Source organism: Rhinopithecus roxellana, chromosome 8 (assembly GCF_007565055.1).
Source record: "Rhinopithecus roxellana isolate Shanxi Qingling chromosome 8, ASM756505v1, whole genome shotgun sequence".
NCBI lineage: Eukaryota > Metazoa > Chordata > Mammalia > Primates > Cercopithecidae > Rhinopithecus > Rhinopithecus roxellana.
In genome coordinates, this window is record NC_044556.1 from 89,614,079 (window position 1) to 89,629,633 (window position 15,555).

At 40.8% G+C, this 15,555-nt stretch overlaps 1 protein-coding gene and 1 pseudogene across 3 annotated transcripts in view; one reads left to right on the top strand and one right to left on the bottom strand.

Moving 5' to 3' along the window:
- LIN9 (lin-9 DREAM MuvB core complex component) overlaps nt 1–15,555 on the bottom strand; it is a 96,611-nt gene that overhangs the window by 79,882 nt on the left and 1,174 nt on the right. For 2 of the 3 annotated variants that reach the window (XM_010381991.2, XM_030936977.1), the window contains exons 2-4: nt 8,484–8,516; nt 5,057–5,151; nt 3,160–3,264 (exon numbers count right to left, since the gene is read on the bottom strand). In XM_010381991.2, coding sequence (XP_010380293.1) covers nt 3,160–3,264; nt 5,057–5,151; nt 8,484–8,516 — 233 coding nt within the window. The remainder of the gene's footprint in view (nt 1–3,159; nt 3,265–5,056; nt 5,152–8,483; nt 8,517–15,555) is intronic. The other variant, XM_010381999.2, reaches the window with a different exon arrangement.
- On the top strand, nt 11,197–11,294 carry LOC115899485 (annotated as a pseudogene).

The window sequence follows — 15,555 nt, forward strand, 5'->3', positions numbered from 1 at the left end:
TTGTAGAGACAGGGTCTCACTTTGTTGCTCAAGCTGGTCTCAAACTCCTGAGCTCAAGCAATCCTCCCACCTTGGCCTCTCAAAATGAGCCACTGTGCCCAGCCAAACTGTATGCTTTAAATACATGATTTGTATATGTAAAGTCTATCTCAACAAAGCTAGGTTTTTTCTTTTTAAAGTAGGACTCTGGAGACAGGCTGCCTGACTATTACCAGTCTTTACTTCCTAGCTTTGAGTTCTTGAGTAAGATACTTATCTGTGTCTGTTTTCTTATCTACAAAATGGGAAATAATATAACAGTAACCTATTTCATAGTTGTTGTTGAAGATTAAATCAAAGTAATACCTATGAAGTGCTTAGAATAGGACTCAACACGTAAGTAATTAGTAAAAGTTAGTTTTCATAATTTTTCAGTTCTGGGTGGTGTTCTTTAAATAAACCTACAGACAAAATGCAAGAGATTTAGAAGATATGACTAAGGATGGTAAGGGAACAAGCCATGTCAGGTAAAGGAAGATGGAAAGAACTAATGATGCTACAACTAGTAAAGAGAAAACTCAGAGGATATAAAAACTTTTCACATATTTGAAGAAGTCTCATATCACGTTTATCCTACATTATATTTGTTCTGTATTGATCAGAATTCTCTCCATTGCTAAAAAGGGCTCTGTAAAATAGTCCCAGAAGGAGTGATGTGCTCAGGAAGGAAGGCAGTGGATAGAGTTGCAACAGGACAGTGTCACAGTCTTAAAGATCAGTTTTCTGTATGCTTGTGAATCATCTAGATTATCTTAGTAACATAGCTATTCCAAAGTCTAGCTAATAAAATTGTTATTTAACTATTTCTTGTTCATTCAACCTTGTATACAACAGCTAACTTAGCCAAGAAATGCACATTGCATTTTAGTTTCAACAAGATCAAATTCCTATTATTTTAAAATTTATTTTAGTTAATCTATTTTTTGAGACAGACTCTTGTTCTGTCACCCATGCTGGAGTGTACAGCTGTGATCTCGGCTCACTGCAACCTCTGCCTCCCAGGTTCAAGTGAGGAGCTGGGATTATAGGTGTGTGCCACCATGCCCAACTAATTTTTGTATTTACTGTAGAGATGGTATTTTGCCATGTTGGCCAGACTGGTCTCAAACTCTTGACATCAAGTGATCTGCCTGCCTTGGTCTCCCAAAGTGCTGGGATTACAAGATCAAATTATTAGATGCTTATGTGCACTTGGCCTTGACAGCATTTTTTTTGAAGTTCAAGATATATTTTTGTTCATTCTACAGAACATGAACATATTTTCCTGTTTAAAATTATCACAAGGCATTTAAGAGTTTTTATTGGTAGGGTAGATGGCTGGTCATGCTTTTAATTTACTTAATGCTAAATCCTTGGGTCGGGTGCAGTGGCTCACACCTGTAATCCCAGCACTTTGGGAGGCTGAGGTGAGTGGATTGCTTGAGGTCAGGAGTTTGAGACCAGCCTGGCTAACATGGCAAAAGCCTGTCTCTACTGAAAATACAAAAATTAGCCAGGTGTGGTGGTTCATGCTTATAGTCCCAGCTACTCGGGAGGCTGAGGGACAAGAATCACTTCAGTATGGGAGGTAGAGATTGCAGTGATCTAAGATCATGCCAATGCAGTCCCCTCCCCCACCCCCCCAAAAAAACCTGGCTTGGGAGCAGTGGCTCATGCCTGTAATCTCAGCACTTCGGGAGGCTGAGGCAGGCGGACCACCTGAGGTTGGGAGTTCAAGATCAGCCTGACCAACATGGAGAAATCTGTCTCTACTAAAAATACCAAATTAGCCGGGCATGGTGGCGCATGCCTGTAATCCCAGCTACTCAGGAGGCTAAGGCAGGAGAATTGCTTGAACCCAGGAGGCGGAGGCTGCAGTGAGCCAAGATCGCACCACTGCACTCCACCTGGGCAACAAGAGCAAAACTCAGTTTCAAAAAAAAAAACCTAAAGCTAAATTATTGGTTGAGAATATCACCTCTACCATCTATTATACTAGAAAATCTTGTTTTATAAGACTTTGGAAAATAATGAAAGAGAAACAGGGAATGATTATATCAGAAGTTATAAATTGGATAAGACAAAAATTACATTACCCTTAAAGTTAATATTTCCTTATCCAATTTTCATTCCTTTGATTTTTACATGTCTAATTTTTTTTTTTTTGAGACAGAGTCTTGCTCTGTTAACCAGGCTGGAGTGCAGCGGCACGATCTCAGCTCACTGCAACCTCCACCTCCTGGGTTCAAACAGTTCTCATGCCTCAGCCTCCCAAGTAGCTGAGATTACAGGCGTGTGCCATCATGCCAGCTATTTTTTTTTATATTTAGTAGAGACAGGGTTTTCTCATTGTGGCCAGGCTGGTCTCAAACTCCTGGCCTCAAGTGATGCGCTCACCTTGGCTTCCCAAAGTGCTATGATTATAGTCATGAGCCACTGTGCCCAGCCCACTATGAGTTTTTAAATGCCAAAAATAAATAAGGAGATATGATTTCATGCTAAATATTTTTCTCTCGGCAGGGCACAGTGGCTCATGACTGTAATCCCAGTACTTTGGGAGGCTGAGATGGGCAGATCACTTGAGGTCAGGAGTTCAAGACCAGCCTGGCCAACATGGTGAAACCCCATCTTTACTAAAACATAAAAATCAGCTGGGCATGGTGGTGTGAGCCTGTAATCCCAGCTACTCGGGAGGCTGAGGCAGGAGAATCGCTTGAACCCAGGAGGCAGAGGTAGCAGTAAGCTGAGATCGCGCCACTGTACTCCAGGCTGGGTGACAGAGTGAGACTCCATCTCTTGGATAAAGGAAGTCTTCAATGTACTTGTCTTGGTGATCAAGTAAAACATTTTTTCCCTCTTCTGTGCAAATCTAAAAATTGATTCCATGCTGCCAAATTCTTCCACTATCTCCATGCTTAAAAGAAAATTGTGCATTTGTAGGACTAATGACCAGTTTTCTATCCTGTTTCAAAGTTGATCAAAAAAATAACGTTTTCTAGGTAACTAAAACAGGACCAGAGTAGCAGTACGAATTTAAAGAAAAGAACTTGTTACTAAAAATGTAACAGAAATATAAACTTTATTAGGTTGAGCATTTGCTTACTTCCTTTCCAATGAAACGAAATTTTAGCACACACATACCTGTGGAACCATTGCAACCCTCTGGTTTCTTTTAGGTGACCTTGTATTTATTTGCCTATCATCTTCATCAGAAAAAAGTCGACTTCGTTTTGAATTTCTGAAAGGCTATGATAGAAATGTTTCATTTAATGAAAAAGCTGAACCCTCCCATTTTTGTTCCAAAATACAATTCTATACTTGGAAAACTGAGCTAACTCTGGATTATCAGCAGTATGGAAGAATAAAGTATGGGCAACACAAAGCACACAAAGCCAAATATAAATAACCTCAGATTTAGAAAGCAGTAAGATGTATTTATGCAAGTTGCTTATGAATGAAATACCTAGCTGATGAATAAAGTAAAACTTGAACCCCAAGTCTCCTTAGTAAACTGGCAGCCTTGGACAGTGGTGATAGGAAAATAAGTTCCAGAAATTCCAGTTCAAATTATGTTGGTGCTTGGGTTAATACCAATCAGGCGTGTGACGTATGTCTGCTGCATAGGGCTGGGCTGGGCCAAAGATTCTAAATCACTCTAGAAGAGTAAGCCTAAATGTGTATACTATTATACTAGATCTGCTGTCAAAAATTGTTAACCAAATTTTCATTTGTAAATAAGAATACAAGATACACATGATAGATATCTGATAATTACCCATAGAACTAAAAAAATTGTTTAAGTACCAAAACTACATCATACAATTAAGGGTCTGTAATAGAAGATTTTTACAGTTCACCCTAGGTTCAGAGGTTTCATTAATAGAGAGAAAAAGAAATAACATTGCAATAAGACCTACATCCTTTTCAAAGCCTTCTCCCACTCCTCATGGCTATTTGGAAGAGAAACACATGCAGAGGGCTAACAACATATGGGCAACACCCACTCGGGTCTATGAACCCTTGAAATTAAACCCACTCTGGCTGGGCACAGTGGCTCATGCCTATAATCCCAGCACTTCAGAGGCCGAGACAGGAGGATCCCTTGAGCCCAGGTGCTGGAAACTAGCCTGGGCAACACAAGGAGACCCCATCTCTACAAAAAAAAAAAATATTTTTTAATTAGCTGGGCATGGTGGCACGCACCTGTAGTCCCAGCTATTTGGGAGGCTGAGCGGGGAGCATCGCTTGGGCCTGGGAGTTCCTGACCAGCCTGGGCAACAGAGCGAGACCTTGTCTCAAAAAAAGAAAAACAAAAAGAAATTAAACCCACTCAGAGTCTTGATACTCTATAGTCCTGATAGGAAGTCCATTCTACACTGCCCCCCTTCCCTGACCACAAGCAGAGGAGGAAGGGAATGAAGATGATGGAACTGACATAGTGAGGAAAGCCCCTCACATTCACTGTGGCCAGCTGCCCAGGCTACTGCGACTGCTGCTGTCTATCTCAACTCCAGGATTGTTTCAAGACAGACCCTTAAAACCTCCTGGCTACCTGGCAGTGCAGGAGAGAAACAGAGTTCCTAAAATCATTAGTCATGTCGATTATATGCTCATCCCTACTTCCCATCTCTAAATGCACTTACCTTTGAGTTACACAATGATTTTTTTTTTTCTTTTTGGCTATACAAGATTTTAATACCTTACCACTTATATATATAAACACATATATATTTTTGCAGGTACTGAATGAAGCTATGTAAAATTTTTTGCGTATCTGATAAAATTATAAGTTGTAGTTTTTTGTTTTTCCTGTTTAAAGAAACTATTACACAATTACTGAACAAATGCTTAATGATGACCAGATTATCACTGGGTACAGATTAATTTACCTAAATAAGATCAAACAGTGCTTAATGACACTTGAGGTTGGGAAAACAACTTGTAAATTTTTTACTGTGCTGCAAGAATTTACACATGACAATAATACAGACAACTTAGCTATAATTATTCTAAAATGTAAGAAAAACTCACTCCTTACCATTTCCACAGCAGGGCTTGTATTCCTGCCTTTCCAAACAGGTGTTTTCTGTAAAGAACTGTACTTTTCATTCCATGTGTTAGATAAGCTTCCCTCTGTAATAAATAATTAATACTAATAAAATGTTGGCTTAGTTCAAAGGATTTCATACCATGAATACTGCCTTTTTCATAACAGCCATATATCTAAAATATTTACCAATATGGAAAAAATATACTTACTATAATAATTTATTATAAATGAAAAAGCTCTTCTGTATTTTTCTGTCAAATTCTCTAAATAATTTGATAAAGCAATGCATCTTGAAAGTATTAAACGTCCATACTGAAACATATGCTTCTTTTTCTTTCTTTTTGGATTTTTAATAATTTCTCCATTCCAACTTGCCAAGAACTATATCATAATTTTTGGTACAATTCTGAAAGCTGGGAAATCAAAACTGGAAAAAGCCCTTTCTAACCTTGAATTTAGAGCACATTTCTTTTTTTATTTTTTCTTTGTGTGTGAGACAGAGTACTTGCTCCATTGCCCAGGCTGGGGTGCAGTGGTACAACCTTGGCTGACTGCAACCTCTGCCTCCCAGGTTCAAGTGTTTCTCTTGCCTCAGCCTCCCCAGTAGTGGGATTACAGGTGTGTGCCAGCACCCCTAGCTAATTTTTGTATTTTTAGTAGAGACAGGGTTTCTCCATGTTGGCCAGGCTGGTCTCAAACTCCTGACTTTAGGTGATTCACCCGCTTTGGCCTCTCGAAGTGTTGAGATTACAGGCATGAGCCACCATGCCAGACTGTATTTAGAGCATATTTCTAAATGTTTTCTGCTTTGATATGTGAATCACTTGATATATAAAAAGGAAATCAGGCCAGGTGCAATGGCTCATGCCTATAATTCCAGGACTTTGGGAGGCCGAGGCGGGTGGATCATTTGAGGCCATGAGTTTGAGATCAACCTGGCCAACATGGTGAAACCCCACCTCTACAAAAAATACAAAAATTAGCCGGGCATGGTGGCACACCCCTGTAGTCCCAGCTATTCAGGAGGCTAAGGCAGAGAATCGCTGGAACCTGGGAGGCAAAGGTCGAAGTGAGCCAGGGTCGAAGCAAGCTGAGACGGCACCACTGCACTTCAGTCTGCGCAACACGGCAAGTCTGTCCCCTCACAAAAAAAGAAAAAGTAAATCAGCATGGTTATTTCGTTTTCCTTAATTCAGAGAAATGTCTTCAGAGTTGTACACAACCAGAAAAAAAGTTGTATCAAATAGACATTAAGATTATACACATTATAATGATTAGACATATTGGTAAAATAAAGAGGGATGAGTTTAATTTTTGTAAAAAAGATGTTTATATAGAAGCACAGAAAACTAGGATGAATATACAAGATGGTTATTTTTATTTTCTTCTAGTGGCTCATCAGCATTTTCTCATTTTTTCCATAAGAAATACATATTACTTATATAAATGTTTTTATAAAGATGAATGAGTGCCGGGTATGGTGGCTCACACCTGTAATCCCAGCACGTTGGGAGGCCAAAGTGGGAGGATCACCTGAGGTCAGGAGTTCAAGACCAGGCTGGCCAACATGACGAAACCCCATCTCTACTAAAAATACAAAAATTAGCCAGGTGTGGCGATGCATGCCTGCAGTCCCAGCTACTCAGGAGGCTGAGGCACAAGACTCACTTAATCCGAGCCAAGATATTGTGCCACTGCACTCCAGCCTGGGCAGCAAAGCAAGACTCAGTCTCAAAAAAAAAAAAGGGAGAGAGAAATTAGTTTAATATTGGGAGAAAAAGAATAATGGAATAATTTTTAAGAATCGCAAAATAACAGAAATGGGATGGAGTAGATCCTGCTAGGCAAAGAAATTGGGGTGTTCTGGTAGACAAGTGGTCTCCTCAAGCTAGAAGGATTTAATTTGGTAAATCACTAATCCAAAGAACAATATAGTAGCTTTAAAAACTAAAAGTACTAATGAACCTTTGAGAATATTTAACTTGGTTCCAAATTTATTGACCTACTAGAATCTTAATCGAGAGGTAAAATTTTAAAGGAACTATGTTAAAAGGGTTAGTCTAATGTACCTGCCAAAAGAAATAGACCAAGGAACATGTCAAACTTTTTCTTAGAATGAGAAAAGTACTATCATTCTTTTATTTCAGGGCATTATTACTTAGAAAGCAAGATTCTTTTTTTTTTTTTTTTTAAATTTGAGACAGAGTCTCACTCTGTCACCCAGACTGGAGTGCGATGGCGCAATCTCGGCTTACGACAACCTCCGCCTCCCAGGTTCAAGCAAGTCTCCTGCCTCAGCCTCTCAAGTAGCTGGGATTACAGGTGTCGGCCACCACTCCCGGCTAATTTTGTATTTTTAGGAGAGACGGCGTTTCGCCATGTTAGCCAGGCTGGTTTCGAACTCCTAAATTCAAGTGGTCCACCTGCCTCAGCCTCCCAAAGTGCCGGGATTACAGGCATGAGCCACCGTGCCCAGTGAAAGCAAGACTCTTAAAAATAAGCTATTACAGGCCAGATGTGGTGGCTCATGCCTGTAATTCCAGCACTTTGCAAAGCCGAGGCAGCAGGATCCCTTGAGTCCAGGAGTTCGAGACCAGCCTGGGCAACAAAGTGAGGCCTCCTCTCTACAAAAAATAAAGAAATTAGCTGGGCATGGTGGCATTTGCCTGTGGTCCCAGCTACACAGGAGGCTGAGGCAAGAGGATCACTTGAGCCCAGGAGGTCAAGGCTGCAGCGAACTGTAATCACGTCACCACACTCTAACCTGTGTGACAGAGCGAGACCCTGTCTCAAAAAATAAATAAACAAAAAATCTGCTGGGCACAGTGGCTCACGTCTATAATCCCAGCACTTTGGGAGGCCAAGGTGGGCAGATCACTTGAGGCCAGGAGTTTGAGGCCAGTCTGGCCAACATGGTGAAATCCCATCTCTACTAAAAACACAAAAATTAGCCAGGCATGGTGGCACATGCCTGTAATCCCAACTACTCAGGGGGCTGAGGCATGAGAATCACTTGAACCTAGGAGGCAGAGGTTGCAGTGAGCCAAGATTGCACCAATGTATTCCAGCCTGGGCAACAGAGAGACTGTCTCAAAAACAAACAAACAAACAAACAATTATGCTAACATATAGCTCAGCACAGTTGTTTTAACAAATGCTTTTAATCTAAATATTTATGGAATGTTTAATTAGAAAAGTTTTTAATCAATAATTTTAGAAATTTAAAAAGTAATTTCTAACAACTGAGGATCAATTCTCCTATAAAAGCATATTTATTTAAGGTTATCAGTGAAAACCAATACTGAAAAGCTACAATGAATCATAACTTAGAAGGAAAAGGGAAACACTATATCCAGATGAATTTAATGAATTAGACTTTTAGCTATGGTACATCTAAAAATGCTATACTTCTTACCTTTTAAACTGACAAGGGCTTTTGCTGAAGAACCTAAAATTAAAAATAAAACAAATCAGTAACTATTTCATAACCAAAGCAAGAGAAAAAGACCTTTTGGGAGTAAAAGTGATCCATTTAGTTTTAGTAATACTGAGTTTGAAGAGATGGTGGAATGTGCAATTAGAAATATCTAGCATACAATTCAGACTATAAACCAGAACTTAGATAAAGAAAGAACTGGAGAGAGACATATGAGAGTCTTGCTGAAGTTGTGAGAACTGGAGACCATTCCAGGAGAAGAAAATGAAGAAAGAGAAGAAAGAGCAAGAGTGGGGACAGAGGTAATTTTGGATCCTCATCCAGGTGTGCTGTGGTGCTGGAAGAAAAGAGAAAGGGAACTGACATCTACTGAGGCAAAGACTGACGTAGTAATGGAGTGGGAAAAACAGACAATGGAAATGATTCAGGGACTGTCATAGCAAGGGAAAGTCTAGAATGCAGGTACATGCAATACTTTAAGATTTAAGCTGGAAAAGGGAATAGAGAATGGCCAAGAGGGACTAAAGTTGGAGGGGTCCACTGGATAAAACAAACTCTACTGTACATTAGAGGCCAGGTGTGATGGCTAACAACTGTAATCCCAGTGCTTTGGAAGACCAAGGTGGGAAGGATCGCCTGAGGCCAGGAGTCTGAGACCAGCCTGGGCAACATAGGGAGATCCTGTCTCTAAAAAAAAATTGTAATTCACTGGGTATGTTGGCACGTGCCTCCAGTCTCAGCCACTCAGGAGGCTGATGTGAGAAGCTTGCTGGAGCCTGGAAGGTTGAGGCTGCAATGAGCTGTGACCGCACCACTGCACTTCAGCCTGACAGACAAAGACTGCCTCAAAAAAATGAAAAAGAAATTAGAATAACAAGGAAGCTCCTCATACACGCAGAATCTAGACTCAATCTACATTATTAATAAACAACAGGGGATTCTGTTGCAGGTAACCCACTTTGAGAAACATCAGGCTACAGGTTCTGGTGTGAATGAATGATAGGATTTATGGGTAGGGAAAGTAGAAAAGTCAATAGAGAAAGAAGCTTTTTGAGAGCGAGAAAGCACTAAATTTAAAAATCTCAGAACTGGATGTATACATTGCAAAGTCCAAATCATCTGAAAAATAATAATCAAGGATGATCTCAGGGGATTAAATAAAAAAGAACATGAACTAGGAACAAAAATCAGAGAGGACAGATTAATCCTCTTTGCTATTTAACAAAAGCAGCCATGATTTACATCTCCTATAAATGGGTAACAGACTTAAAATGAGAAGCAACAGATAAAGTATGGCAGTTATGAAACACTTCATCTCAGATCCTTAAACACCATGCATCTCTGATCACTAAACTTCAACTGACTTGTTCCTCCACAGGTCAGTATAAGAGACTTGTAAAACAGACACCTATTAGCATTAAAGACACTTATTTTCACTCTACTCTCTTGCCTAGATGTGAAGAATAGTTAACAGGACACCATAACAGCTTCCGTATGGCAATTGAAGCTTAATGACAAAAGGCAGTAAAGTCATGGGGGTGAACGACATAAAATCTTGCTAAAAAGTCTCAAACAATGCAACACAACTGTAAAGCAGCAACAGTAGATAATACACACATCTGTTTACCGACAGATATGTAGTGCATTTGAGAAAAAGTAGTAACCATTCACTCACTGAATATGTAGAGTGCTGATGGCATGCCAGTCCCTACCTGCTCTAGGCAATGGGAATACAACAGCAAGCAAAACAGTCAAAGTCCCTGCTCTCATGGAATGTACATTCTAGTGATGGGAGACAAACAAAAACAGCTATCGAGTCATGATAAGCACTCTGGAAAAAATAAGGCAGAAGAATATGCAGGGTTGGGATGGGGGGAAGGAAAACTATTTGTATATAAGGTGTTCATGATTAGCTTCTATGAAAGGTGATGTTTAAGCAGAGAGCTGAAGGAAGAGGTATAGGCCATAAGAATATCCATTCCTGCTCCATGAAGGCAGGAACCATATCCTGGGGATTCTGACCAATCACCTTTAACCTTTTTTCCTTTTCCTTTTTTTTTTTTGAGATGGAGTCTCACTCTGTCACCCAGGTTGGAGTGCGGTGGCGCAATCTCAGCTCACTGCAACCTCCACCTCCCAGGTTCAAGCAATTCTCCCTGCCTCAGTCTTCCAGGTAGCTAGGATTACAGGTGCATGCCACCATATGCAGCTAATTTTTGTATATTTAGGAGAGAAAGGCTTTCGCCATGTTGGCCAGGCTGGTCTCGAACTCCTGACCTCAGGTGATCCACCCAGCTCGGCCTCCCAAAGTGCTGGGATTACAGGCGTGAGCCACCGCAACCAGCCCTTTTTTCCTTTTTCTAGATGCAGGATAGCATAGCGGTTAAGAAAACAGGTTCCAGAATGAGACTAGGTATGTCTGAATCTTGGTCCTGACACTTTCTTGCATGTTACCTTAAGCAAGTTACTTTGCCTCTCTGTGCTATTGTTTCTTCATGTGTAAAATGAAGATTAAATGAGTTAATACACGTAAAAGTGCATAGAACAATGCATATATTACGGTTAATTTTGATATAATGCCGTATTATTTTAAGCAATCAAAAAATAGGTTAAGAACATGATTTTTCAGTCAGGTGAATCTGATTAAATTAGAATCTTGCTCTAACAAGGTGTTCATTAATCCAAAGATTCTACCCTTCGTAGTTCATAAGCATGATGATTGGGTTTTCATACTCATGTGTGAGATGTGTCTCTCAAACTTTGTGAAGTCAGCACATGACCCATTTGATGTGGAAAAAACATTTTATTGAATGCCTACCATAAGCACTGTTAGGGGCTAGGGTTACCCCAAAGAACAAGACAAACAAAGCCTCTGCTCTCAGGAAGCTTAAACTCTAGTAGAAAGACATATATATAATAAACAAGTACATAATAATTATAGTTCATGAAAAAGGAAATAAACAGGGTGACATTGGTGAGGAGGGGGGAATTACTCTAAGTATGAACTACTTTACTTTTGAGTACAAACGGTTTCTCTCGGGAGGTAACAGCTAAAAAACTAGCTGTGACAGAGGAGGAAATCAAAGCAATGAGTCTGGGCAGAACAAACAGGTTAAGTATTAAGAAGGGAGGAGGGGTGATTGTGCTTGCAAAGGGAAGAATGGTATGAAAGGTCAGAGGTAAGCCAGGTGTTATGCATGGAACTGGGAATGCAATTAGGGAGACAGAAACGGTACCTGCTCTGATGGGGCTACTAACCAATCACATAAACAAATACAAAACTGCAACTGTTAATAGCTGTGTCACTAGGAAGTTACATAGCAATACAAAAAGATTTAAAGAAAATGGGCCCCGGCCTAGCACAGTGGCTCACACCTGTAATCCCAGCACTTTGCTGGGGCCAAATGACTTGAGGTCAAGAGTTCGAGACCAGTCAGGTTCCACTAAAAATACAAAAATTAGCCGGGCTTGGTGGCACACACCTGTAATCACAGCTACTCAGGAGGCTGAGGCAGGAGAATCGCTTGAATTCTGGAGGCGGAGGTTGCAGTGAGCCAAGATTGCACCGCTGCACTCCAGCCTGGGTGACGGAGCAAGATTCCATCTTTAAAAAAAAAAAATAAAGAAGATAGGCCCTGCATGGTGGCTGAAGCCTGTAATCCCAGCACTTTGGAAGGCTAAGGCAGGAGGATAGTTTGAGGCCAGGAGTTTGAGACCAGTCTGAGCAACATATGGAGACCTCCTCTCTACAAAAAATAGAAAAACAAAAACAAAAACGAAAACCTTGTTGGGCATGGTGGTACATGCCTGTGGGACCAGCTACTGGGGAGACTGATGCCGGAGGATCTCCTGAGCCCAGAAGATCAAGGCTGCAGTGAGCCATGATCATGCCTCTGCACTCAAGTCTACACAACAGAGACCCTGTCTCTTTAAAAAACAAAAAACAGATTTAAAGAAGGCATAATTTAGTCAGGGAGGATGGGAAATGGCTCTCTGAAGAAGCATAAAATGGGATCTAAAAGATAATTATAAGTTAACTGAAAGTAAGGGGGGTGTGAGGGGTTAGCATTCCAGGTTGAGAGAATAGCATGTGCAAAGACCCTGGAGAAAAGGGGAGACTGGTGAGTATAGGGAATGAAAAAGGTCCAATTTAACCCAAAGGGATAGAATGAGGGGACAAGTGGTATGACATAAAGCTGAGAGGTAGGGAGCAGCCAGACTACAAAGGGTCTTACAGCTACTAAAGGGTTTCTAACAGGAGGATGACATATATTCATTTTGAAAGGATCCCACTCACTGTGTGTTTGTGGGAAGGGGGCTGAATTAATGAGAGGCTGAGGTAATCGGTAAAGAGAAGAAATGGTGACAGTTTGGGCTATGGTGATGGTAGGAAATGGGTAGAATTGATAGATATTTAGAAGGTAAAATGTACAGATTTAGTAAAGGCTTAAATATGGGAAGTGAAAGAGAGGAAAGTGGCCGGGGGCGTGGTGGCTCACACCTGTAATCCCAGCACTTTGGGAGGCTGAGGCGGGTGGATCACCTGAGGTCAGGAGTTCAAGACCAGCCTAGCCATGGTGAAACCCCGCCTCTACTAAAAATACAAAAATTAGCCAGGTGTGGTGGTGGGCGCCTGTAAACCCAGCTACCCAGGAGGCTGAGGCAGGAGAATCGATTGAACCCGGGAGGCAAAGGCTGCAGTGAGCTGAGATCGCACCACTGCACTCCAGCCTAGGTGACAGAGCAAGACTCTGTCTCAGTTAAAAAAAAAAAAAAAAAAAAAAAAGAAAAGAGAGAGAGGGAAGTGCCAAAGAAAATCTCTAGGTTACTGCCCTGCCAGCTGAATGCACAGTGGAATCATTCGAATCACTAGAAGTATCTGTCCTGGGGTAGGACTGAGGTGGATTTTATTTTATTTTATTTTTTTTTTGAGATGGAGTCTCGCTCTGTCACCCGGGCTGGAGTGCAGTGGCCGGATCTCCGCTCACTGCAAGCTTCGCCTCCCGGGTTTACGCCATTCTCCTGCCTCAGCCTCCCGAGTAGCTGGGACTACAGGCGCCCGCCACCTCGCCCGGCTAGCTTTTTGTATTTTTTAGTAGAGACAGGGTTTCACCGTGTTAGCCAGGATGGTCTCGATCTCCTGAACTCGTGATCCGCCCGTCTCGGCCTCCCAAAGTGCTGGGATTACAGACTTGAGCCACCGCGCCCGGCCGAGGTGGATTTTAAACTCGTGTAGTTCGAAGGGCCCTTGAAGCATCTAAGAAGAAATGTGAAATAGGCAAGAGATATCAAGAAAGGGAGCTCAGGAAAGATCTGGGCTGAAGACAGCCTTAGTTTCCTCATATAAAATGTGAGTACTTACATCAATTGAAATGAAGATTAAATGAGCAAATACACATAATATCCTTTGTATGGCATCTGGTTCACAGTAAATACTCAATAAATGGTAGCTTTCATTATTGATAATGTTATATCGACTACTGAATAATATATTAGCTAGACTCCTTGACTAAATGTGGCCAAAAAACATACTGTTATTTCCAGTATCAAATTGAAATCGCTTTTCCTTTTCAAGACCCTGCTCCAGTTTCATTAATAATACCTGTTACTTTGCATTAATTCCATATAAATTAAGTATTTATGTATACTTGATTTGTGGCACTGTATAACAAAGAAAGAAAATCCCTGGTTTCAACAAAGCTGAAGTCTGGTTAAACAAGAAATACACTTCGCAAATACACACCAATGTACCAGAGATGTCACAAAGTAATATAAATGATTAGGTTATATTAATTTGAAAGTGGAGCTGGAATTTGAACCCTAATATAAATCCTAAGTCCCTACAAAGAACTAAATTCTCAATAAATGGTGGATGATATGAAGCAAATATTCCTAACGGCAGTTGTAAGAAAGCCACTTAAAATGCCTCTCATTACAACAGAATGACTGCAGTAACCAAAATAGGAGCTCTAGTGATTGTGACATCCAAGAGGTGATAAGACATCTTTATTATAAAGATACCAAGGATGACGAAAAACATTTTCGGATGACAAGTACACTGTGCTTAGTAGGTCCACACTCATTTGGGAGCATCCAAAGTCACAATCAAGGCCAGCCGCGGTGGCTCACACCTGTAATCCCAGCACCTTAGGAGGCTGAGGCGGGCAGATCAACTGAGGTCAGGAGTTCGAGACCAGCCTGACCAACATGTAGAAACCCCATCTCTACTAAAAATACAAAAAAACAGGCGGGCGTGGTGGTGGGGGCTCATGCCTGTAACCCCAGCTACTTGGGAGGCTGAGGTGGGAGAATTGCTTGAACCCGGGAAGCAGAGGTTGCAGTGAGCCGAAATAGCGCCATTGCACCCCAGCCTGGGCAATAAGAGTGAAACTCTATCTCAAAATAAATAAATAAATAAAATAAATCACAATCAATTGTATTCTACAAATAAACAACTCATGACTGGTCAATAGCTGTTCCCTATCCAATACAGTGGCTACTAGCTACATGTGACTATGTAAATAAAATTCAAAATTCAGTTCCTCCATCACTCTAGCCACATTTGAAATGTTCCGTATGGCTAGTAGCTTGGCTACCCTATTGGACATCACAAAAGAGAACAGTTCCATTAAGGACAAAGTTCCTTTGGTACTTAGTGCTGCTCTCTATCAAATTTAAAACACAAACACTTTTTATACGACTTTTCACCAGCTTGGCAACTTGAACTTTTATTTTAACTTTATAACTTATTAAGAATACATGACCCCACAAAGAAAATGTAATCGGTATGTTGAGTTCTCTTTTTTAAAGTCCATTTGCCTTGTGCATAGATTCAATAGTGATTGAGCCTTTCACAAATATGTATAAACTGAATAGTGAATGTGGACTTTTTGTAATTAACATATTTGCCTTTTCATATAATTTATGCAATACTGTAAATTACAAAAGTAAGTTCCATTGCCCTTAAACTATGGAATTGGTGCTTTTACTTACTCAACACGAGTATACATGTCTTAGATGTCAGGGTGAGTAAACACGGTTAGGTGAGGCA